At 35.4% G+C, this 25,586-nt stretch overlaps 1 protein-coding gene across 5 annotated transcripts in view; it reads left to right on the top strand.

The window, feature by feature from the left end:
- EML6 (EMAP like 6) overlaps positions 1-25,586 on the top strand; it is a 122,802-nt gene that overhangs the window by 46,134 nt on the left and 51,082 nt on the right. For all 5 annotated transcript variants that reach the window (XR_011094312.1, XR_011094311.1, XM_068675255.1 and 2 more), the window contains exons 4-12: positions 2,274-2,342; positions 4,979-5,164; positions 6,049-6,184; positions 10,926-11,127; positions 16,676-16,813; positions 18,680-18,936; positions 20,839-21,051; positions 21,870-22,037; positions 22,901-23,007. Coding sequence is in view for 3 of the 5 variants with exons in the window: in XM_068675255.1 (XP_068531356.1) it covers positions 2,274-2,342; positions 4,979-5,164; positions 6,049-6,184; positions 10,926-11,127; positions 16,676-16,813; positions 18,680-18,936; positions 20,839-21,051; positions 21,870-22,037; positions 22,901-23,007 (1,476 nt within the window). In the remaining 2 variants the exon portion in view is untranslated. The remainder of the gene's footprint in view (positions 1-2,273; positions 2,343-4,978; positions 5,165-6,048; positions 6,185-10,925; positions 11,128-16,675; positions 16,814-18,679; positions 18,937-20,838; positions 21,052-21,869; positions 22,038-22,900; positions 23,008-25,586) is intronic.

Here is a 25,586-nt window from a genome sequence, read left to right on the forward strand (position 1 = left end):
ATTCTACCAGTTTTTAAAATACCAAATAAGATATTTGTTTCTTCTCATTATGCCAAACAAAGCACAGTGCTAGTGAAAGAGGAACATGATGGATTCTTGAGCTGGCTGTCTAGCAAGCCTAGGGAGGAAATACTTTGCAATTATACACTGATTAGGATGATTTATAGGCGTTTATATGAGACATGAAATGCTAGCTCAGTGGATGAGGGTAATATTCTTTCTGAGTACATCAAAAAGACATTTTATCCTGAGGGAAAGCTTAATTATTTCACTTTTTATTTTTGCTTAAGATAGTTACTTATAGGTGAACTATAATTAGGATAAATACTCTTTTTCTAGCTATTAACTTCAAGTAAGGGGTCATAATAACCTCAGTAAATAGGAGAACTGAGCAGGCCTAAGTCTAGATTATTTTTCAGGATTAAAAAATCTTTTAACAAGGTTAGCATATGCGAAATAACTCCCAACCATATATAAGCACAAACATGTATATGATAAAATAAGTTCTGGACACATTCTGACAACTTTTTTTCTTAAGCAAATTATATTATAACAAGTTAGAATGTTACAATATTGAAATACTAGAATGTTTTACTTCATATGAAGGAGTATTTATTTATGATAGAATATATGCAAGCAGAGCAGCCTACTAAACCCTTCCTTACAGTATACCTGTATGTACAAATCTATCTGCTTCTTATGTATTATCAGATGAATCATAGAATCACAGAATTGTTTGAGTTGGAAGGAACCTTAAAGACCATTTGGTTCCAGCTCCCCTGCCATGGGCAGGGACACCTTCCACTTGAGCAGGCTGCCTGAAGCCCCATCCAGCTTGGCCTTGAGCACTTTAGAGATGGGGCATCCACAGCTTCTCTGGACAGCCTGTTCCAGTGCCTGACCGCCCTCAATCAGTAATTTATTTTTACTATGTTCACAACACAACATAATTTTTCTTAGTCTTTGTTTAAATTTATTCTTTCAGAACTGATTCACTTCCCAGTTAGGTCAGTGGAAGTTTTGCTACCACCTTGTGCTACTAACTGCAGTAGGCACAAGGTCAGGTTCTGAATTAGCAGAAGACGCCAGGACAGGCAAGAAGTACTAAAATTGTAGTTTCTGTACACTTTCACAACCAGAAAAAGGGAGATTTTTCATTGAAGAGGGAGTGGTAAAGAATGCATGTCTAATTAGGTCACAAATTATAGTGACTTAGTCTGCCAGAGTCATACGGCATTTCTGAAAACAAAATATCTTGCTTGTATAACAGAAAATAAATAAAATAGTACTTGAACTACCGTAAGTCATGATTTTTATAAAGAAGATAAATATTTTGTGGGAGGGCAGCACTAGAAAGCTGTTTGAAATTCTCAGATGATTTATAAGTAACAGCTGAAGAGCTGGAATTAGCAAGAAGTCCCGTTGTCTTTCTCTACAGATGTATATTTCCTGCAGTAACTAGTGATTGTGGTAACCTCATTGGTTCTCATCTCAGACACTAAAAAGTTGAATGCCACAGATGTCAAGTCTATAAATGACATGCTGTTGAAAATTTGTGCAGAAATATAAACTTGTTATTTCCAAACTTTATGTGGTATTTTTCATTTGGCATAATCCCATAGTCATAGAATACACTGTAAATTTGTTCTGATAAACTATACAGGATCTGATGCTAATTTTTTTGATGTATGCTGTTATAAATGCAACATTAATCAAAATGAATAATGCAGTTTTATCTGTACAGATTAGTTAGATGAATTACATGTATACCTTTTGTCATGTATACATTTATACATACATATATGTATACATATTATACATACATGTATTCATTTTGTCACTTGGGTCTTTCTGTAATTGGGTTAAGCTGCATATCGTACCTCACATTAAAATAATCATATCATACCTCACATTAAAATAATGAACAAAGACAAATGTACCAGTCTTTTATCCCTAAACTTGAGGAACATTTGCTCACAACATGACTCCCATCTTATTTGAGACTGTAAATATGTTTATTCAAGAATATCTTGGAGCTGGAATAGATTACTGGTGTGAAGGCAGAAATGAGGTGTGTTGACAGAACTGGGTGAGAAGGCCTTATTTGGCTTTATCATTGTTTACAAGGAGTTCCAGACTTACCTGTATGTTGTGCTTTCATTTTTAGTCGTAGATTGCAGTAGATATTATGCCTAAAAATTGGTAAAAGCAAACCGAGCCTAGATGCAATTACCATATAATGCAAAGTATCAGCTTTCTATGTTTCTTAACAGATATTTGATATTTCCTGGGATCAATATCAACCGAATAGAATTGTCAGCTGTGGAGTAAAACACATAAAGGTAATAGCTTTTATGTTCTGTTTGTTGTTGTTTTTTTTTTTTGTTGTTGTTGTTGCTTTGTTTTTTTAAAGTAAATTACAGTTGTCAAAGAAGGGCTTAGATGTAAGAGGTATTCTATTTTTCTTTTTTTAATCTGTGAACACTGTCAAAACTTCGGTGCCAGTTTAGGCATTCAGCAGTGACTTGACGTGCAACTTAACAAGCAAAGTGGGAAGATCATTTGGTGTAATTTTCATTATCTACTTCTAATTTTGTGGTTCTCTGCCTTCTTTCTGTCTCTGAAACCCTTCAGTGATTTCTCTTGACAAGTGTCACAAGGGGTCACTGGACAGGTATAGGATGAATTAAATCAGAAGTATGAATTGAATGAACTTCTGTTTGGCCTATCATGCTACCAGGAATTGTGGGAACACTGCAGGGAAGGTATGCAATACTTGCAGAGATGAACAGATGGAAGCACATGGATCCCACTATTTGCTCCCTCTAATTCTCCTTGTCTGGAATTGACTTAAATATGAACCTAGATATATAGCCTAAGTTTAGGATAAAACTTCTTGCACCTATAAAAAACTTAGAGAGAAATCCTTGTTTGCTCATACTCCCTGAAGGTTTCTGTTTTCTTCCTGCCTCATCAAAAGCATTCCTAACAGATGGCAATTATTTCACATGGCTGAGGTGGGAAGAGCTTTAACTAGAAGTTTAGAAACCAGTTAATATCTCTAGTTCTGGTTACTGAGAAGCTTGTGCCCATTAAACCACCACTGCTTTCAAACTGTGGGTGGTTTTGGCAGAAGTGATACCATCTGTTGTATTCTGCAAGCTGTCTTCCAAAACCTGTCTTTGTTTGGCACCTGTGTTGTGTTTAGAATGGCCATAATTGCCCTGAACAGGCATAACACCAGCAAAGTCAATACATATAAAGTCATGCCAAAAAAAGAAAAAAAAAGAAAAGAAAAAGAGAAGGGGGGTGGGGGGAGTTGGAATGCTTTATGATTATATGTGCACCTTCAGTGATGCTCAGGCAACAGTCTATGTAGTTGTCATTCATTATAAGCCTATGGAAATATGATAATTAACTTACTAAGAAGGAAAAGAACAGCTCTGAAGTTATTGTATCACTTTGAGAATAGGGACTAATAGACCCATTTATTCCTTTAGCATTTCAGTTCTATTGGGTCATTTGGCTGAGCAAAAGTTCAAAGTGGTGGTAAAGCCTATGTGCTAAGGCATGTCAGATTGAGCTCAGGATCCACCCTCCACCCACTTGCTAATGTTGCTACCTTCTCTGTTGCCTTTCTAGAGCTAACCAGAAGTGAGGAGAGCATATGTTTTTCTCACAGTATGAGAGCCCTAGGGGAAATATTCCCACTGCCTGCTCATAAATTGACTTATGGAAAAAAATAATTATCAGTAGAGAAGGATCTGAAATAAAAAACCTTGATACAAGGATCTTCTGAATTCAACTTTCTAGGAAACGTATAGGAGCAAGCAAAAGACAAAGACTTAAAAATTGGGTTTAAGGTCACAAAAAAAATGTAGGCATATGAAGTGAGACATAGACATTATGCACCTATGTGAGACACTTCAATATTCCTGTTCAGTCTCTCAGAGTATCTCCTTATTGTGAAATGGACCACAGAGCATAAATGCCTCATCTAGTAAAGACCTGAGCTGACGAGACCATTCAGGACTGTGCTATACCCCACACACACTTACTGTTCTGTTTCTGCATGTGTTCAGAACCTCATAGTGCTGCCTTATCTAGGATGCCTGGGGAATTTCAATACTTCTCTTACACATCTAAGTGAGATCCTCTTTACTCTTCCTTCACTGGGAAGCCCGATCCTTGAGGAGGAGCTGAGAACACAGTCTCTCCTTGATAAAATTATGTCTATTAAAAAAATTACACTCAGAACTGATTCCAAAAGTATGAGTGTGATTTCTCTAGCCCAGCCCTAACAACACCGTTGTAAGACAAAGTCTAGATTATTTTGCTCCTTTTCTCTTCACCAGCAGTCTTATAATCTCGGCTGAACGTTACTGTCTGTGCAAGAGTGAAGCAAGTCACTATTCCACAGCTAGAAAATCCTATTACTTTGCAGTTCAGTTTCACGTACAAGCCCTCCAGCCCACAGGTGGTTTCTCAACAAATTTAGTTTTGAGGGGCATATCTCTTTCAGTACATTACTAAAGGGCAGAAAAGTATTTTCAGCTCATCTAGAAGCTTAAGTATTTTATTGCTCCAGAGCTGTAGCTTTATTTTAAGTTTTGCAGACAAGAAAAATTGGATGTTTCTGGCTTTTGAAAGTGTGCTTTCACATTCATAGATTTCACCCAGCAGAGTAGGATAAAAATTAGTGAGTTAATGGGAAGAGGTAGTATAGTAATAACGAGGCGGAATGCTCCCTCAGTTTCCCAAGCAGCTTGATCAGTTTGTTTTCTTCTTAGACTTAACACTGCATTTGTCTCAGGGTTTCCTGTTCTTGGTAAACAGGCAATATGGGAAGTCATGGTTAGTCTCATAGCACTACAGGAGTCATTGAAGTGTCTGTAAGGATGTACAGCTGTGAGATCTGCACATTAATATGAAAAAAAAATCTGCTCAAATTTTTCCTAATATGCCATTTATATTTCAGTTTTGGACACTATGTGGAAATGCACTGACAGCAAAAAGAGGAATATTTGGTAAAACAGGGGATCTGCAAACTATCCTTTGCTTAGCATGTGCAAAAGAAGATATCACGTACTCTGGTGCTTTAAATGGAGACATCTATGTTTGGAAAGGGCTAAACTTAGTTCGCACGATTCAAGGAGCACATAGTGTAAGTTGTTTGTTTTAACATCAATTTCTGAAATTACCTGTTCATTGACTTGAAAACTTCATGAAGGCTTATCTTCAAAGGTCTTATTCTGTTTCAGGCATGTTTAAGACAGTTCATCAGTTAAGAACTTATCTGTAATTTTTTTACTTTATTTACATATTGTCAGCAGGTGCTAGCTGCTGAACTGATAATGACGGAACTTATATTTTTAGCACTGATTTAGCAAGCAGACTAAAGTTTCTAAGTCTAAAGTTTCTGAAGTATTATTATTAATCCTAAAATTTCTAAAGCTAAAGTTTCACATATTGAATAGCTACAGGTATGATCAGTTCACGTAAGTAAATGGTCTTATTTTAAATATAATTTTACCACTAAAATTCCAAACATTCAAGACTATTCTTCATAAAAGCTTCAACTGGGAGTAAACGTGAGAATGAATTGACAATATTTCGGTTCCTGTCAGATTCCAAATGACGTCTGAACTGAATTCATGAACGAATGTCTCAGTCATCTCTGCACCTGTAAGAATATTTGTATCGCTTGTTTGCTTGTTTTGTTTATTCAGGGTAACTAGTTATTTTAAGTGTTCCATGTTATTCATTTAATAATTCCCATCGTAATATTAACTAAGCCAAATTTAAAGTTCTGCAAGTGGTCTATATCACTATTATCTATATGCAAATTTGTACATAAATCACTATGAATGAGAGAAATTGAAATAAAAGTGTCCCCTTGTGTTTGCTGGTTTGCTTTATGTGGATGGGACAACATTTTGCTGCCTAGCAGTTCCTAGCCTTTAACAAGAATCTATTCAAAAACATTTGCTTCATGTGTTTAAATTGACCGTACAGAACTTTGAAACTTGTTATACTATTGGTTAACAGGCTGGAATTTTTAGTATGTATGCTTGTGAGGAAGGTTTTGCGACTGGAGGGAGAGATGGTTGCATTCGGTTATGGGACACTGATTTCAAACCAATTACTAAAATTGATCTCAGGGAAACTGAACAAGGATACAAAGGTAAGGAGCTATTACTTTTTTTTTTTTGCACATCTAGTTAATGGGTTATGACACAATTTAATTTCAAGCATAAATGTCTCTGCATACTGCTGATTCCTTCCTTAATGACTGTATTTACTTTTAAGATCTGTGTTCCTTTTTTATTCTGTCAGTGATGTAGCATGAAGTTTTCTGTATTTCATCATATAAATAGAAGGATGCTTATCTTTGTTGCTCCCAACGATGGAAATATGAGAAAACAAATAAAAACTGATTAATCACAGGAAGCTGAATTGTTAGCCAAACTGTAATTTATTAATTGTAATTCATTTAACTGAGATATTTGGAACCTAATGTTAATAGATGCTGAGCATCTAAGCACATCATTTAGATTCATTTGGAATGGTAGCACTTGGTATATTTAGTGGAGACGTTACTATTAAATTCTTGACCATCATGTTTGTTGAAACTAATCATGCTTCCTACGAATCATCTCTTTATTTTGTGATTAAGATTTTAAGAGTACTTACAATCTTCATAAGTTACAATGCATGCTTTATCAAGAACTCGTTTTTCTGGGAATTGTACACATCCATTTGAATTGAGAATGCAGCAGTCTGTTTGCTTGCCTGCAGTAGGCTTTACATTAGTTTTGGCAGCCAGCTTTGTAATGGTTTATTTCCCCTGCTTCTTAACTTAAATTTTCCAACAATCTGCATGTTATAATTACCATCAGAATAGTCAGGAGGCAGCTAAGGAGGATAACATTTTATTTCTCAATTATGTATTTTGGCCTATGATCTAGTAACAAGCTTGTTACATTTATTTTTTCAATTTACTTAAACCAGATCAGTTGATGATTCTAATTCTTGTGAAATCTGTAAGTTTGCAATATCTATGCTCATCCAGCAAGCAAACCGCCAGCAGCCTTGGATGAACACTGCTCTGCCAATTTGCCTACGTGTAGTGTAAACTTGCAAAATTTGTCTTTTAAAAAATGTGTCATGAACACCCAGCCAGTAGTCCATTTGCTGTATAATTCTGGCTTCATGTAGGTTTTTGCAGGCAGAACCATAATGTTTAATATTAATTCCTAGAAAACATTTGCAGTACCCTATTATAATTTACATCAGTTTTTAATCAACTTAGAAATACCTTATAAAAATGGTGGAGAAATAAGCCTGCCTGCACTGTGAGTTAGGAAGATCATTCAGGCTAATAGCACTCTTGCAGGCTGTCTGTTCCTAATAAAAGTCAGAATAACTTATATGAAGGGCTACACAAAGAAAGCAGTGCTGACGCACAAAACGTGCATGGTCATCTTCCTTTGCTCCTTATGAAGTGATGCTGGGCATGAATGTTATTGCATACATTCATGAAACCAGAGTAGAAGCAAGCTTTTGGTCTTAGTACTACCTGGGATGTGTCCACACTTAGGGCATGACAGACTTTATCTGACTTCAGTTACTTTTAATTGACTGTAGTTAACAAAACTTATATGGAAAATTTTAACTACTAAATAATATCTTACATTACAGAACTGTAATTATTCATAAAGGTCATTGTCTGTCTGCAGAAAGCAACTGGCTATCCTTCAACAGCTTGCCTAAAAAGAGATTTGGGACTTGATTAAGTTCAATCAAGAAAGGGCTTAGTGAGGGAAAATTCCCATTAGATGTGCTGTTTGGTGATTCTAACTTTATGCCTTTATTTTTGCTATCTGCTAAATGTTAAAAGAAATAGAATTCTTAGATGGGAGTAGCTAAACAGAACCAGACATCGTAACAGCAGTTGTATGTCTGAGTGACAGTCAATAAAGAATTTTGCTATCTTATTGCATGGCAAAAGTAGTAAAAATAATCATTTCTAGAAAGTGTATTATGTTGCTATTTAGTGCATATTTTATGTAAACGATAAATTAAAAATAAATAAATTAACTGATTTCTAAAAACTAAAACATTGTCCAAATCTTATCTTGAAAGCACTTAAATCCTTCAGGTTTTATGTTTGTCTGTCAAAACATTGTCTGCATTAATGGCAAGAAACTGATGTAAGCAATAAGCAAGTGTGCAAAATTTTACCAGAGCTTAATCAAAGATGGTGTGGTCATAAGCATTATCATTTAGACTATCTGTGAAATGTTGTGACTGCTGTATCACTACAACTATATTTACAAATAAATAAATAAATAAAAGGACATTGGGGATGACTGCTGGTCATAAAATCCTAAAATCCAAGCATGTGCTTATATCCCTGTCACCTTGTTCTGGCCTTTCTTCTCTCTTGTGTTCTTTCAGTGTGATACAGTTCCTGCCTGCTGTTTCAGTTGTGTCTGTCCAGTATGTCATCCAGTAGTTTAAGCATATAGGTAACTGAAAGCAGTGGTGGTTGCCTTAGTTGCTTACCCATGACCTTCTGTTCCTCCATTCCAATTACATTTTTTCCAAAGCATTTTACAAAGACATCAACATTCAAACTTAAAACTCCTTTCTAGGGTAGCAGGAATATTTTTTTTGGCATACACTCATTCATTGGTCATCCTGTACAGAGGTGTACTAAATGCTTTTAAAATAAGATGCATCACCAGTAAAAATCAGATCATAAACTTGCCATTTCTATTTAAATACACATGAATATTAGTAAAAATTCTTATAGTGTGTAATCTTTCCTTATGTGCACCACATCACAGAAAAAACCTCTCCCACATCAAAAGTTGTCATTAATAGTTTAACTCTTAATAATATCAATTTTGTACTTAACATCCGAGCTTCATTGCTTGTATGGCCTTTAGTGTTTATAAAGAAAACTCGAGTCAAAAATTCCATTGAAATTTAGCTGGGTCACAGAATAGATCTGTTAAAATTAAAAGGTACTGGAACTGGACAAGACAATAAATGAAGATTATCTTGCCCTTCTCAAGAGATGATAGAAAATGCTTACAGTAAATTTTATTTATGTGACTAGAAGTTAATTGCATTGAATATTCAATTCCAAACATGATAAAATTGTGATGTGTTTGACCTTGATTACATGACAAATGATTTTTTTTTTTTATTCATTCACACTTCACAGCATCTCGACCCATTATCCAAACTTTTAGAAATTTTCATCTATTGAAATAGAAGATACAAACCCTGGAGGTAGTCAGCCAAAGAATGCTATCAATTCATTAATGTTCTGGCTTGAAGCATTCTTTCTCAGCTAAGGGTAACTAAACCAAATTCAGTCTTAGAGCTGTTCTACTTTTTGAGAGTTCTTCATAAATATTTGCTAGCAGACTTCCCTACTTTAAAAGATGTTTTAGAATACAAAACACTAGTTCTCAAACACAGTCACATATGTTGGGGTACTCAGTGCTGTAATTCATTGCTCAACCTGTTAAGATTGTATTTTTAAGCTTGTAGTTAGTAAAATTCTAGCTGCAAAGTTATGATCAGATCCATGGAATAAGATGAAGCTCTCTAAAAGGTATACAAAGCAAGGTTCAGTTTTTAATTTTTTTTGTAATAATGAGTTTGGATAAAAGCAGAGAACTGATAACTCGGGCATAAACAATTATATTTAAACTTGCCATTAAAAGTTTGATCACCATTTTATTTATTTAAATATGGAAAAATTTAAATGCTGAAAAAAGGGAGAAAAGAAGAGCATGTGCCAGTTGCTGCACCTGGGATGGGGGAACCCTGGCTATATATACAGCCTGGGAGACAAGACGCTCGAGGGCAGCCCCGCAAAGAGGGGTCTGGGGGTTGTGGTTGGCAGTAAGTTGACTATAAGCCGGCAGTGTGCCCTGGCAGCCAGGAGGGCCAACCGGATCCTGGGGTGCATCAAGCACGGCATCGCTAGTCAGTCAAGGGAAGGGACTGTCCTGCTCTGCTCTGTGCTGGTGCGGCCTCACCTTGAGTACTGGGCACCACAGTACAAGAAAGACATTAAACTGTTGGAGAGTGTCCAGAGGAGGGCAATGAAGATGGTGAAGGGACTAGAGGGAAAGACATGAGGAGCGGCTGAGGTCACTTGGCCTGTTGAGCCTGGAAAAGAGGCTGAGGGGAGACCTCATCGTGGTCTACAGCTTCCTCACCAGAGGGAGTGGAGGGGCAGGCGTTGACCTATTCTCCTTAGTCACCAGTGATAGGACCCATGGGGATGGTGTCAAGCTGTGGCAGTGGAGGTTTAAGCTAGACATCAGGAAGAGGTTCTTCACCGAGAGGGTGGTCACACACTGGAACAGGCTCCCCAGGGAAGCAGTCACTGCACCAGGCCTGTCGGAATTTAAGAAGCATTTGGACTGTGCACTTAGGCACATGGTCTAAAATTTGGGGTAGACCTGTGCGGTGCCGGGAGTTGGACTCAATAATCCCTATGGGTCCCTTCCCATAGGGATTATTTTGTGATTCTGTGATTCAGTATTTGACACATGAATCTTGCCTAATTGAAAATTTACATCTTTCAATCATATCAAATTGTTATTATTTTTCAAGTAAATTCCCTAGGTGTAAGCAAAGCAGAAAAGCTTAATTCCTTGTCAAACTGGCAGCAGGAATATTAGAGGCAGCATTTTCCCAGGATTGAACTTCGTCTTTTTCTGTCAAATGGAGATAATTTAACAGAACTGTTTTGTGATTTAATCAACTATGATATGACATAGTTTCAAAACATGATGTTTGTTATAAAGTAACTCTTAAAGTCATAGTGATTTTCACTGTACTATCACTTTGTCTTGTCATTGCCATTAATATAACATTTTTTTGTCCCCTGTCAGGTTTGTCCATCCGAAGTGTCTGTTGGAAAGCAGACAGACTTTTAGCAGGGACACAGGACAGTGAAATATTTGAGGTGTTAGTAAGAGAGAGAGATAAACCCATGCTGATTATGCAGGGACATTGTGAGGGAGAGCTCTGGGCCTTGGCAGTCCATCCAAAGAAGCCTTTAGCAGTCACAGGCAGTGATGATCGATCTGTACGGTAAGGCTACATCTGTGTTTTTTGTGTTTTTTTTTTTTTTTTACGTGTTTAATCATGTACACGTTGTTTTTAACCAATATCAGTTTGACATATTTGTAAGTTACTTCTTTTTTGGCCTCATGTAAAGACCCTATTAAGACAACATTTTTCTCCATGTTTTTCTTAGCAACTTCTTGTCTTCAACCTCTAACCTCTTCTCTGTTTGGGCTCCACGCATCATGTAAAAGTAATCAGAATTTGTGTTCAAATAGGTTTAACACGTGCTGGAGTACTTTTCTTTCAGTGCTCATTATTGTTCTGAACAGCAGGTTTAAGTATCAAAATACAACAGCCACCTCATACTTCTCATTAGGTAATACCATGCGATAAACCGAAAGCCTAAATAACTGACTGAATTTTGGCACAGCAGGTGTCTGACTCAGCCATTTTAGAACATTTAATCTAAACCCAATTAAATTAAAATCCCAGAAAATGAGGTTAATGAAAATGCAATGGTTTACCCTAATGAAAAAGGTCTTTCAGATGTTTAAAATTTGACCAATTGAGAAGCTGATGAAAAAAATATATTTTTTAATGCTTGTTAAGATATTACAGTAACGTTTAGATTAATGTTTGGAGTTAAGCTAAGATGCTTGCTGTACTGAATACAAGTTCTATACCCACACAGCTGTTGTATGTTGTCTCAACTGGACATGGACAATGCCCACTGTGAATAATTACTTACCTGGGATTAAAAAACTTTTCCTCAGCTTTCTTTTTCATGACTGGGAGAGGTAAACATGGGTGCAGGAGAGACTTCTGAGAATCCTGGCTTTGTTATGGCAGTTTCCTGAGACTTTTCCTGAAATGGTGCTCTCTGTTGCCCTCTGTATGCAGAGTGCATACATTGGGGTTCATGACAACTTGGTTTTCTAAGCTCTGGTTTTCCTACTGTCCTAGGGTTCCTCCTGTCCTAATTTCTAATGCCTCTGTCAGTTAGAGTTTCACTTTTCCTTTCTCCCTTTGTACTTTTACTGGTTTTCTACTCTTGCCATTCCTCATCTCGTTCTAACTATAATTAAACCCTCAAATATGAAACTAACAAAACTCCAATTAGTCTCTACAATCATGTAATCGCCATGTTTCCTACATATTAGTATTATTTCTTTGAGTTCATAAAAATGCAGGGATGGTCTCTTCTGCTTTTTTTTTTTTTTTTTTTTTCTTCTTCACAGTTTTACAGGCAGGCACAAATTCACACTGCCTTCGTTCTAGTGGGATGCACGCCCATTCTGAAACAAGACCTGCAATGCTGGGATTAGAGTAGTACTGGCCTGAAGCTAATAAACTATGCCAACTAAGACTTTGGTATAGTGTGTTAATACCATTCTGGTTTGTAGCTGGATAACATACCGCTGACTCAGCGTGCGTGGAACAAACTTGTGCCCTTCTACAAAAGCATGTTCTTTGTGCACATAAAGCCTTACTTAGTTGTGCTCTTATGTTTATTATTGTTGTAGTTCTTATTGTGTTACTGATGCCTTTGAACATCGCCATTCTATAAAATGTGCATTTATTAAAATTAATGTTTTGCTGCATTCCAACATACCCTCATTTGGCTGGTTAGGCACTAGGGAATGTAGGATTTGAATTCTAGTTCAGGCAGTGCTATTTTTTTATATGCAAATGCTTCATGTGAGGAATTCCACAGAAATACATAAATGCTTGTTCGTTTTCAGTAACATGAAATGTACACAAACGGATTTTCCTATGTTGTTTTTTCATTAATGTTTTTGGGCTGCAGGCTTAGACCAATTGTGTGGTCTTAGCAATGAATGCAAGGAAATAGATTAATAGTTTAGAATCTGAAAGATAATTCTGTTAGTAAAAGGATTTTCCACAATGGAAGGGAATATCAGTCCCAAACCAGAGAAAATTGCAGTAGGGAAATGAAGCATCTTGAATTTGTTTGCCTAGAAACTTCGTGCATCCCTAACGTTATGAGATGAATTTTAGTAATGATTTTGCATTGACAGGAATGTTTCTATATTGCCATTTACTTTATTACATAATTTTTCTTAGTATTTGATGACCACATTTTTTTGAGAAGAATGGCTATAGTATAAAGTAAATTGTTTTGCAAATAAAATTATTTAGTAGGCCAGATTACATTCTCAAATGACATGTTTAAATGAAAAGGACCTCAGAAGCATTAAGGGGAATTTCTCTAGATTTTCCCTAGCACAGCTGAGAGAAGACTAACTGAATATAGGATTCCTCCATTTTAAATTTCAAAGTCGTATCAATGAGGAATGCTGCTTGTTTCCTATCTCTTACAACAGGAATAGGGAAAAGACTTCATTGTCATCTGAACACCAGTGGACGCATGCAGAATTACTTATTATATTTGTTCAATGGAATTCATACCTGTCTTTTTGCAGCATAGCAGCGTAACATCTAGCTGCAGGACCACAAATAGCTGCTGTTCTGGCAGAACATCTCAGCTATGCTGCCTGTCTTTCTAGAATGATCTCTTTCTCTACTCCTACATTTGTGAGAAGATTGATACAGAATCCTACTTTTATACAAATCTATCTAAATATTTGTGGTTTTCTTTGTTTGTTTGTTTGTTTTTAACGCAGTGTTGTTCTGCCAGTGAATGGAACAAACCAGCAGTTAAGCTTCTGCCATCAGCTCTGGCTGTTCCTGCATATGAAGTGGTTGCTAGTAAACCTCCTGAGAGGCTGTAATCAGTATGTGCACCAAAAAATAAACTCATATGTCAGCTGTATGACAGAAAAGACTGGAAAATTTACTAATAAAATCATGTTTCATGAGCCTGTTTTGGCATCTAAAACTCAGTCATTTAAACAAACACATTGGAAACATTCTAAAGAATGTTAAAAACACATCTTTGCCGTATTTGAAAACAGAGGCACTTGTAAACAGAAGTAGTTTGTTTATCTAGCTCTTTCCAAAACAACGTGAACAATGTACAGAAGCATTTTGCCAGTAAAAATACCTTTCTTATTTTCATAAACAAAGCCAGGCTTTTCATTTTCAGTTGTGCATACAAATGCCTGCACATGTGCAAAATGATTTATTTTTTACTTATTTGTTAAAAAATGATAAGTTTTCATTAATTCAAGAAAGTAAAAAAGATGTTTTTGTATTATTATTATTTTTTTTAATTGCAGTTATGCTCCTAACATTTTGAGCAAAGTGATCCACTTAGAAGCAACAATTTTGGAGGCCAACTATCCTGGTCTTTCTTTTGAAATCTTTCGAAATCCTTTCTGGTTCTAGGACTTCTAGCATAGCTCTTAAGAATCTTGCATCTGATCCTTACTTCTGTTTTGTCTTTGAAAACAGTCCTAGCATCCCACGAAAATTTTTCACCAGGTGAAAAATGCCACACTCGGCATTGTACATGCCAAGACATCTTTTCAAATTCTTTCTCATCCTTGAATTCTCTCAGACTAAGAGGAAACCAGGCTGACCCTAATAACATTAACCTGACAAGTTCCAAAGGGTTTCTGATTGAAAAGAAAAAAAGAAATGCTGAGATCACAGGGTGCTGTCCTTTTTCAGTACAGGCCGTCAAATACTATAATCCTTTTACTAAATTTATCAAACTCTGTCTTTATTTTTTTTTCTCCTGTTACTCTTACTTCAAGGATGCATCTAAATGTTACTGCTGGTGTGGTCAGAAATTTCCTTCTCATTTTCAGAGTATATTCATGTTCTGTTTATCCTATTTGTTCTAGTGCCAACATGGTCCTTCAACATAACTTTTTCTCCTTCTTTGATGTTTATCCTACTGCTGTATTTTTGGAAGCAATACTATCCCTTCCCAGCCTTTGTTTCACTAAGGTATAAAAGTTAACTCTTTTGGTCCTCTTTAATGTGATACAGTCTTCATTCTCTTAATCATCCTAATAATCCTTCACTGCATCTGTTCCTGTTTTTATTCAAGTTTCTTGGGAGACTCTGTAAAGAACATGCTGGATGAGGTCACTATGTGTTGTGTGATAATGTTTTTGTGTACCTCCTGTAATAGCACCCAGGATACATTTTAGGATCAGATTTCCTTTTTCCTGTCTGCAACTCACTCATGGATCATAGTCATTCTATAATTGAAAAAACAGTGTGGGATCTTACTTCTTTTTGCTGGTTCCACTTATGTTTCAAGCTTACAGCACAATTTTAGATATGAGACTCTGAGAATATGGGCTTCAGTTAAATTTCATTCCATGTCTGTTTGTTTCATCATCAAGAATCCTCTGTTTCTTCCAATTTGATAAATCCACCTCTGGGTTCACAGAGCCTCCCAGCTTGCTGTCCGTAGCAAATTTCATTAGCATTCTCATCTTTTGTGCTGGTGTTTTTAGCAAAAATATTAAATGTACTATTCCAAAGCTCGTAGAAATCTCGGCAGTATCTTCCATCCAGCCTAATTGTTTCTTTCTGTAAAGCTTGCATAAAACTTTACCCAATATCATGTTACAGTTCCCATATAAGTTAACGTTTTCTCAAGTTTAGCCAATAACTACATTACCAGTGTTATAATATTTTACTTAATATTTTATAAATCTCTAACAAATACATTAGATCTTTGACACTTTCCTCAAAATATAGTTGGGTATTGCTGACTTAATTTTTCTACCCCAAGAGGTCTTTTATGCATTTTCTTCCATATGTTTAATTATTCCTTTCGCTAATTTTTTTCTAAATCTTGCATACTGAGATCTGATTAACCAGCTTGTAGTGATCTGGGAAACTCCCTTTGTTCCTTCTTAAAATATAGGTACAGTGTTTTTCCCCATCTTACGGCATATTTATTGATTCATTTTATTTAAAATGTTGTAAATGACCAAATCAGCATGCAGTATTGTATACTAGTTTATTAAAGGTTGTAACAAGAAAATTTTCCCTGTGATTGGAATATTTACTTTGAGTATTACTTTCACTTCTGCTGAAAATTTCACCCTCGTCTGCATGGACCCTATCTGTCTACAGAAAATTGCATTCTTTTGTTACTCATCTAGGGGAATTCTATTAGCTAATGAGTCATTCGTACAGAATGCTTGTAGTTTAGCTTGAACGACTTTCTTCACCCTGCTTGCTTTTTGCTGTCACAGATATGTGTTCCGGTCTGAGCTGCCATCCGTGCTAGGACTGGGAGTATTAAAGACTCCTTTATTTTGGAAGAAATTTAAACCTGGGATGTCATTTGATGTTATTTACCAAGAGGTTTATTGCCACTGTCAGAAAATTCTGTCTCCATATATTGAATCAGGCAGTCACTGTATACTATTTTTCTCTTCTAGATTGATAAGCACTTCTGAATTTTTAAAAACTACGTATATGAAAGTGTTGGCTCAAGTCAGTGCAAATATCGTCATTCTGTGGTTGGAAAGGAAGTTAATGCATTCTAAAATCTTAATATAAGGTGTACATACAAATGGGCCCTTACAATTGGGTTAGACTTGTAATTTTTACTCTTGATAATATTGAACTATTGTGCAATCAGGAAAAATGCTACTGTTTTCAATTTCTTTTGATGTAGATTATGGAGTCTTGCTGACCATGCCTTGATAGCTCGTTGTAATATGGAGGAAGCAGTGCGGAGTGTGTCTTTCAGTCCTGATGGATCACAGTTAGCACTTGGAATGAAAGATGGCTCCTTTATTGTTCTTAGAGTAAGGTAAGATGAGAGAATTTGGTACTGGCTTCTTATGTGAGGTGTTTTTTTTCCCCCCCCCCCCCAAGCAACTTAAGTCCCTATTACAAATTTTTTTCCTATTAAAAATAAAGTAATATCATTGTGTTTTTCATTAAAAAAGTAAAATTTGAGGATATGCTTCCATAATATTACTTGATGTTTTAAAAGGTGCTAGTTTGACAGTGAGGAACAAACCTATGCTGTATTCAAGTCAAAAAATTAGCTCACAGTAATGAGGTTGATACAATTTAAGACTTTCAAGTTTGGCTTTTTTTTTTTAAATTTATTCTGGAATTACACGAATATTTTGTGAAAAAATGTGCATAACAGAGTTAACACAGTTTTAAGAAGCATCTCCTTGATAAGTTTTCTGCCATAAACAAGAATAGCTAGTACCAAAATAATCAGTGATTAAAAAACATTTTTAAGCATATGCTAAATATACAGAAATTCCAGATTTTTTATTAGATTACAAGACTTTTTCTCATGGTGCATCTTACCCAGTGGGCATTTTCTGTCTGAGATGATATTATGAAAGACAAAAAAAGGCAGGTAAAGCATAAACTGGCCGTGGAGTGAAATAACCAGCAAAAATAGTATGACTTCGAAAGAAGCTATTTTAATTGATACTTGGAAGAGTTTACCACTTCTTTAACATTGTTGCCTATTTAGTAAGCATACATGTATATTTAAAATGCTTTGAACTTGTAGCTGATAGGAGGGAAAAGCATGTTATCGATGGAAGATCTGTGAAAACTGCTGTAATACTGACTTTCATAAATCTTAAGTGATCTGTTCACATTAATTTAAAATCCTTTGCAAAGACCAGTCCTTTTCTAAAGCAGTTAATCTTCTTTGTCTCGCAGTAATCTTGTCTTTGCTAATTTGTCTGATACCTAAGGTTATTCATGATTCAGCTGGTGGAGACCGATAATGATAAACCCAGCGTTATTCCTGAAAGAGTGGCAACACACTTGTGTAAGGCCCTGAATGCAATTGCTTCACCATCTGTTACTTTCCGTGACAGATCTTCTGCCAGGGTAACAAATCAGCAGCCCCTGATGCAGGAAGACTGGACTATGGCATGTTTTGTTGGCTTATTTATTTATTTATTTTTTCAATTGTATGGGCTCAGTGAATGAATCTTTCTGATCTCCTTCCGAGTCCTCGGACATGAAAGATCTAAATCTATGGAATAATATAAAGAACTCACTGCCCGTCTCAGTAGCAATATTTACTACTATGGAATAGTTAGGTTGCCAGTTTTTAGCAATAAGGCAGAACTTACAATTTTTTTAATTTTTCTTTTTCCATTGCAGACAGAGAGGGCTGCTGGATCCCCAAAAGATGTAGCTAACTGGTCATAGTACGGGGGAGTAGTCATATCTAACTTTACCATCCTAATTTTTTGCCATAACTATAAACTGTCTGCCTCCCCAGAAGAGACAGTGTAGAGAAATGGGTATCTCCCACAGGCCATTCAAATACGGTCTTGTGAGGTGCAGTAATCACTCTTAAGGTGGAACTCTTTTTTTTATTTACAATATAAAAAAAAAATAAGTCTGGTCTAGTTTAGACTAGACAGCTAACTGTTTTACAGCTAGCATTAGGTGAGTAGAATGAAGAGTATCATTGATGGGTAAAGTTGTTTCTATTTTTTGTTTTTAAAACATTCTTATAGCCAATGAAACCAATAGGAGCTTCTGAAAAAAAAAAAGGATTGCTTTGTTAAAACTGTTTCTTGTTGTACAAGGTATTCAGTGCATTTGTCTTCATATTTGTCTTAAATATTTGTGGGTTGTACTTCCACTAGTTTACAGTTCATATTTTCACAATTGGTTCTTGCAGAGACATGACAGAGGTAGTTCATATTAAAGACCGAAAAGAAGTAATCCATGAAATGAAATTTTCACCAGATGGCTCTTACCTTGCTGTGGGTTCAAACGATGGTCCAGTGGATATCTATGCGGTTGCTCAGCGATACAAAAAAATAGGAGAATGCAACAAATCTTCTAGTTTTATTACTCACATTGACTGGTCTGTGGATAGTAAATTCTTGCAAACCAACGATGGTGCAGGAGACAGACTGTTCTACAAGATGCCTTGTAAGTTTACAAGTATGAATGTGGTATGAACAAACAAACTTCAGTGTTAGTTTGAAGAGAACAACAAAAATATGACATAAACAGTACATCTGCAAGCAGAGCTGCTTGACTGGAACTTACATAAATACTGTAGTTCATTTTTAAAATCAGCATTCACAGTATATACCCACCTTCAGCTGTGGTTAAGTAAAAACTGTCTGCATTGTAGGGCAAGATTTATATTCACATCACCAGGAGAAAAAAAAAAAAAAGTACCAAATATACTTACACACTATTTTTTTTTTTGGGACCTCAACTGTGGTAATATATATATACCCTGTACAATTTCCTCGCAATCCAACTTGTCACTTCTGAGGGTGATTGGGTTGGAATTAGATGACCTCTAAGGTCCCTTCCAACCCAAACCTTTCTATGATTTTATGATTCTGTGATTGTCCTGTAAAAATATTTGTAATTCATCTACAACAGTATGATAAATGATTTATTATAATTCATAATTGAGAATGCTTTCTAATATTTAGATAAAAGTGTCAGCAGAAGAGAGCCTTAGGAGTAAGATTTTGTTCTCATCTGACCTACTTTGGCAACCCTCTTGTGTAGGGAATCTAAATCATATTTTTCTTATCCAAACTTATTTGGAGGTTAATTATGAATTTAGCTGACAGTGGCCATATCTTCTGGCTCCTAGCAAATACTCAGTTTCAGTCAAAATCTGAATTTCCATTGACGCTGGGTTGAAATAATATCACCATCAAAAGTAATCAAAGTGTTGTTTAAGCCTTATTTCATTATCATTACTGTGATAATTTAAATTTGGACAGTTTAGATCAAGTTGGATTCACTTAAAGTTTCCAAACTTGCATCTTCCCTTTACTTTTCTCTCTGTGGACTTTAAGAAATTATGGTGTTTCTGATGACATTAATGAGTAGCACATAGATAAACTCCAAGGCATATTAAATTAAGTAAATCTATTGCATATTTAGAATGAATCTGCAACTGTGTTTGATAAACATTTGGATTAAAAAACCTGGAGTAGTCTAACCAAGAAAATCTGGTTAGACTGGGATGTGTATCTCTAATAGCTTTGTGTCATTCAAGAATTAAAGTTAAAGGTGCTTTCTATATTTAGCCGTTATGAAATCGAAACAAAAAGCTAAAATTAGTTATCTTCCAATAGTGCCTGTAAATTTCCTAAGGCCTACCTAAATAAGCTTGGATCAAATGCTGAATCTAAACCTGACCCTGTTCAAATTTCACAGCAGTTCTGTCAAATTTTAAAATGAGATTCTGGTTTCTTTTTAGTTGATGTCTCTTGAAATGTTTTAATATATCTAAAGAAAATGTTCAATTTTGCTTGTTCTATAGAATTGCTAAATTGATAATTCCAACTATTCATTTTTTTTTGTAATAATGCTTTTTCTTGCACAGTACTTTGCTTTTCAGCATGATGCTACAGTCACTTTCTGTTCTTTGTTGCTGTTATATTCATATTGATACTAAAAATAACATTACTTACGTCATGAAACAGACAATGAACATATTCATCGGCTAGTTATTTCCCCAGTTGTGCTCATTCTTCAAGTACATGCAAAACATTAAAAATATTTCCTTACATAAATAGCGCTCAAATTTATCACGAAGTCAGAGTATATCTAGTCAACTGCGAAGCAGTCTCTGTAAATGAAAAGTACCAGAAGTACCACAAAGTACCACAAAATGATTGACTGAGCAAATATTCAAATTTTAAGTATACTCATTTAAAGAAAATGGAGAATCTTTGTAATTTATTGATGTTAAAAAAAAAATAATACAAAGAAGAATATACAGATAAGTGTACTGAAGGAAATGCTATTTACTGAAAAACAAATGATTAAACAGAATATTCACTTCTGTATTTTCAGCTGGGAAGCATCTAACTAGCAAAGATGAGATCAAAGGAATTCATTGGGCCTCATGGACCTGTGTGATAGGATCTGAAGTAAATGGTATTTGGCCAAAATATACAAACGTTACAGACGTCAACTCTGTGGATGGAAACTACAATAGCTCAGTGTTGGTGACTGGAGATGATTTTGGACTGGTTAAGTTGTTCAGATTTCCATGCCTAAAGAAAGGTAAGACAGTATTTTGTATTTCTGAAGAATGTGATGTTTGTTTAATGCCGTATCAGTGTATTTTCTGAGAGAGACTTTAAATTCAGGTGTATAACTCAAGTTAGTGTGAGTACAATTCACATTAGTATTATTGGACATAATTATGAGATTTTAACCCGCTTTGTATCTAGCAATTTCCTGTCAGTGTGTATGTACTTGTTCAGAATATCTAGTTTAGCATGTGCTTACGCTAATACTATATTGTCATCCAAATTTATGCCAGTAATAATTTCAGAAACCAGTAGGGCTTCACTGTCTATTAGTATGTGTCAGCGTAGCTCTGTGTGAGCTATTTACTTCATATTTGTAGTAGGCTGTGAATTTTTTAACATAGGTTGTTTCCTCGTTAATTGCACTGTACCACACATAAAGCCAATAAAACTAAATATAATAACCTTTTGGCTTTCTGTGATCTTCAGTGTTTAAGTTGATATTATATAAGTATTATTTTTTGATAGTGCATTTGAATAAATGTATGTAGTTTATTTTTATAATTCATACCAGTATTAATGTCCATAAAGATGAAAATTTAACCCTATCTGTAGCTACTACCTCCTGCCAAGATTTAAGTATTTTTCTGAAAACTGAAGTGACCATATTGTTATTTTATAACATATATTTTATATTAAAATTATAATTAGCATCACAATATCAAAACAGACATTTAAGTATTTTTTGTAGCTTTCTTTTCAGTTTCAGTTGGAAAGCCTGCCTTCATTAGTTACCATGTTAATTTTGTTTTTCTTCTTACATATTAACAGTTCTATTTTTCACTTTAGGAGCTAAATTTAGAAAATATGTTGGCCATTCAGCACATGTAACGAATGTCCGATGGTCCCATGACTTTCAGTGGGTTTTAAGTACTGGAGGTGCTGATCACTCTGTCTTTCAGTGGCGATTTATCCCTGAAGGGATAACAAATGGCATCCTCGAAACAGCTCCACAAGGTAAAAGTGATCTCTTCTAAATTATTTATTAAATACGATAACAGAGAATGCAGCAATTATACAAAAGCTTTTATTGACTTAGCAGAAAAACATTTTTTTTATTGCAATTCCATGGAATGACATCGACTCAGTATGTCTGGGACAGTTTTACTTCTTACAGGCAACCATTTCTTTCTGCAGTCTGCTATGTTGTATGTTTAGGAATACACAAGTAGTATTTGCCAAAGCGTATAAAAAAACAGCTTAGACGGAGATAACTAGATCAAATTCAGTTTTCAGAATTAGCCATCTAACTTGCCTTCAGAAGCCTGACTGCACACATTGAGTTACTTACATTTGCAATGCAAATTCACTCTTTTATTATATGTGATAGATTTTCCTGCTATATCCATGATATTTAAAATATTTTACAAAAGCCATACAAACTATGGCAGTTGCTGAAAATTTGATTGCCCTCAACACAAGGGCAAAAATTCACTCTACCTACATAATTGGTAAAATGCTTATGTTATAGCAAATCTTTTTATACACGGAAAGTGATCACACTGAAAGATTTTATTTACCATTTCTGTATGTATTCACTCCAGTGCCTGTTAAGAACACATTCTTTAAGATGATGGAAATGTGCTAGTAACAACTTAGTTATTCTTTTTCCCTCTGCCACCATCCCGTCCCAGGCATTGAAATAGGAGAAACAGAAATGAAACCTGATGCACTCAGTCAGCCCATATGATTTTTACAAGCTGCTTATTTTTCTAAAGTTGTTGAATACTAGTTTGCATATAGTCTAAATTATAATAAAAACATCACATACTATTTCCTTGTAATTAGATGTCTGTTATATATGAATTATTTTTATGCAGAGGGTGGCATTGATTCCTACAGTGAAGAGTCAGATTCAGATTTATCTGATGTGCCAGAGTTAGATTCTGACATTGAACAGGAAGCTCAAATCAACTATGATCGCCAGGTGAGTAGAAATTAATACGTTGTGCCAATTGCCTGATAAGTTATCATGAGTATTCAGTAAAGATGAGTAAAAGAAGCTTGCAGCTAATTCATGAGCCTACTGTAAGAAGATTATTTTGACAGTATTCTGCTGATTATGCAATAAATATAAATAAAACCAGTTTATTTATCTGTGGATGAGAATTTGAAAGGGTTGGAAGAAAAATACATTGGTGTATATATAATTATATATTGAAATAAGAAAATATAGAGCACAAAGTTAAACATTTTGTGAGAGCTTATCACTACTTCCATTCCTATGATGTGTGCTAATGAAGACAGTTCAAATCAGATTCAGAAATTTAATTTGTAAAATAGAGATGATGGAGTTTTCCTATGACTTCTGCATATTCAAAGCAGAATAATCCTCTTAATGAATATGAAGCCTGTACAATACATTTATTTATGACAGATTATTTTTATTACCAATGACAAAATGTCCAAGAATTAAAATCTCTCTAGTTTATGAGAACAAAGTAAACCCAGTCTTTACTGATCACTTAATACACTGAATTTTCTTTCTGTTTTCAATACAACTACTTTCTTAGATAAATTAAAATAGATTGCTTCCATGCAAGAGAAAAACAAATCAAATGAGCAGTCTTTTCTGCATTGATTTTTTTCAGGAACTGTAGTATGACGTTCCACTCTTTAACCTGATCTTTCGATGTTGATTTATAACACATGTTCTATTATTTTAATTAAAATTTAAAAAAATGCAATGAGTATTCCTTTAGCTTTGATTTTTAAAGCGTTTGGAATTCTGTTAAATTTTAATTGAACTTTATAGAATGATTTATCCTGGCTCATGTTCTGTCTGTGCATGAAACTGATTCTGCTTTGGCCAGTGTCATTAAGTATTATTTAGAATCCTGTTGATTACTTTCCTTAACAGGAGAAACAAATAAGAGTTTGGAATTGTCTGATTCAGATCCACTTATTTGCCAAGTTGAAACAACGTACTGTTTCTATATAAAAACCTGTTTCATTAACACAGTTGAACAAAAATGTTGCATCTTCACTTCAAGTATCAAGTTCTACTCAGTGAACAACAGAAAAACAAAACTCACTGTTCTCTATCTCTTGCAATCATGCTCCAGGTGCTTCCCTTACGTTCTCGATGGACTCCTGTTGATCTCTCTCCTGATAATTTGTCAACTTCTGAGTTTGCCATTCACTCGACCTCAGTCCTTAATGAAAATGTTCTGTTACATAGCTTAACTTCTTCCTGTTTTGATATGAGCTCCGTGTTTCAAATAGTGGCTTCTATACCTTAAAAATATCGTAACAATTTCTATTCATCTTGAATAAATGATGTCTCCCAATACCCTTCAACTCTGATAAAGGCCTGACCATGTACCCCAATTGATCCAGACTTGGATCTTGGGTCTTGGCTTGATTTAGGGCCTCCTACATCACATTTACCAGTGTCTGGCAACTACTGGGCTGTGGCTTTGTGAGCTCTGGCAGTCAGTTATAGTAGCTGTCCCGGGTTACTGTCTCCAGACCAGATTCTGACTTGCTGACTCAATGTGTCAGCTTGACCTTGGATCTGCATTGTCACTGTAGGCTTGTCTGGTGATCAGGAGTCTTGGCTGAATTTACTAAGTGCTTCGTAAGCACTGATCTTTTTATCAGTCTGTGACGTCGGAGGGTGCTATTATCTTTGTTTTGAAGACAAGGAAACATTCATACCAAATGGTTTGCTTGCTCTCCTGATTTTGGCTTCCATTTTAAAATACTTGGGACCTGATTTTTCAGGAGTCATTATCATTGTGAGTAGACTATTAATTATCGCCTTGACATGTTACCTTATCAATTTCAATGGAGAAAGGTCAAAATTTCCACAGACCAGAACTAGAATCTCAGACTAAGTGGCCAAAGCATGCAAAATACACAACGAGCTTCCAGTTTGTTTGAGTGATTTCATGGCTGCATGTAGCTGCTCTCTAGAGCGCTGATGGGGTCACCCTCTAACATTCTAGACTTTAGGAAAAGGGCTATCTTTTGTCTTTTCACCACACTTTCTAGATCCTGTATTATGTGATGTAGGTCCTTCAGACAGCAGCTTATTCTACCTGTTTATTATAGAGATCTATTTTGCTTGCCAAGTGAAGCAGAGGTTTGTCAAATTTTCTCTCCACCATTTCATTTACTCCAAGTCTGTCTGGAGTGCTTGTTCCAGCCTCCTCCTCCTCCTCCTGATTCTCCCTCTGAATTCAAATCAGACATCATCCTCCTCCACACTGTCTATGTGTCAAAAAGGACGTCTGGAATTAAAACCTGAAAATGGAAAAAATAGTTTTAGGCAGTTAAACTGTAATATTTCACACAGGCTAATGTATGACAAAGCTAGAAGCAACTTAAAATAGGATTTATACAGGAAATGTGAGACAACATCAAGCATATAAGCTGCACTTAGAAGAAAATCACTCTTTAGAGGAATTAATTTACAAAAGCACATGGAGACTTAAAAACACGGATCTTATTTTGAGAAGTGGATTTGTTCTTTTTAAAAAAATTTGTGGCTGAAGCAGTGTA

This window comes from Anas acuta, chromosome 3 (genome assembly GCF_963932015.1).
Source record: "Anas acuta chromosome 3, bAnaAcu1.1, whole genome shotgun sequence".
NCBI lineage: Eukaryota > Metazoa > Chordata > Aves > Anseriformes > Anatidae > Anas > Anas acuta.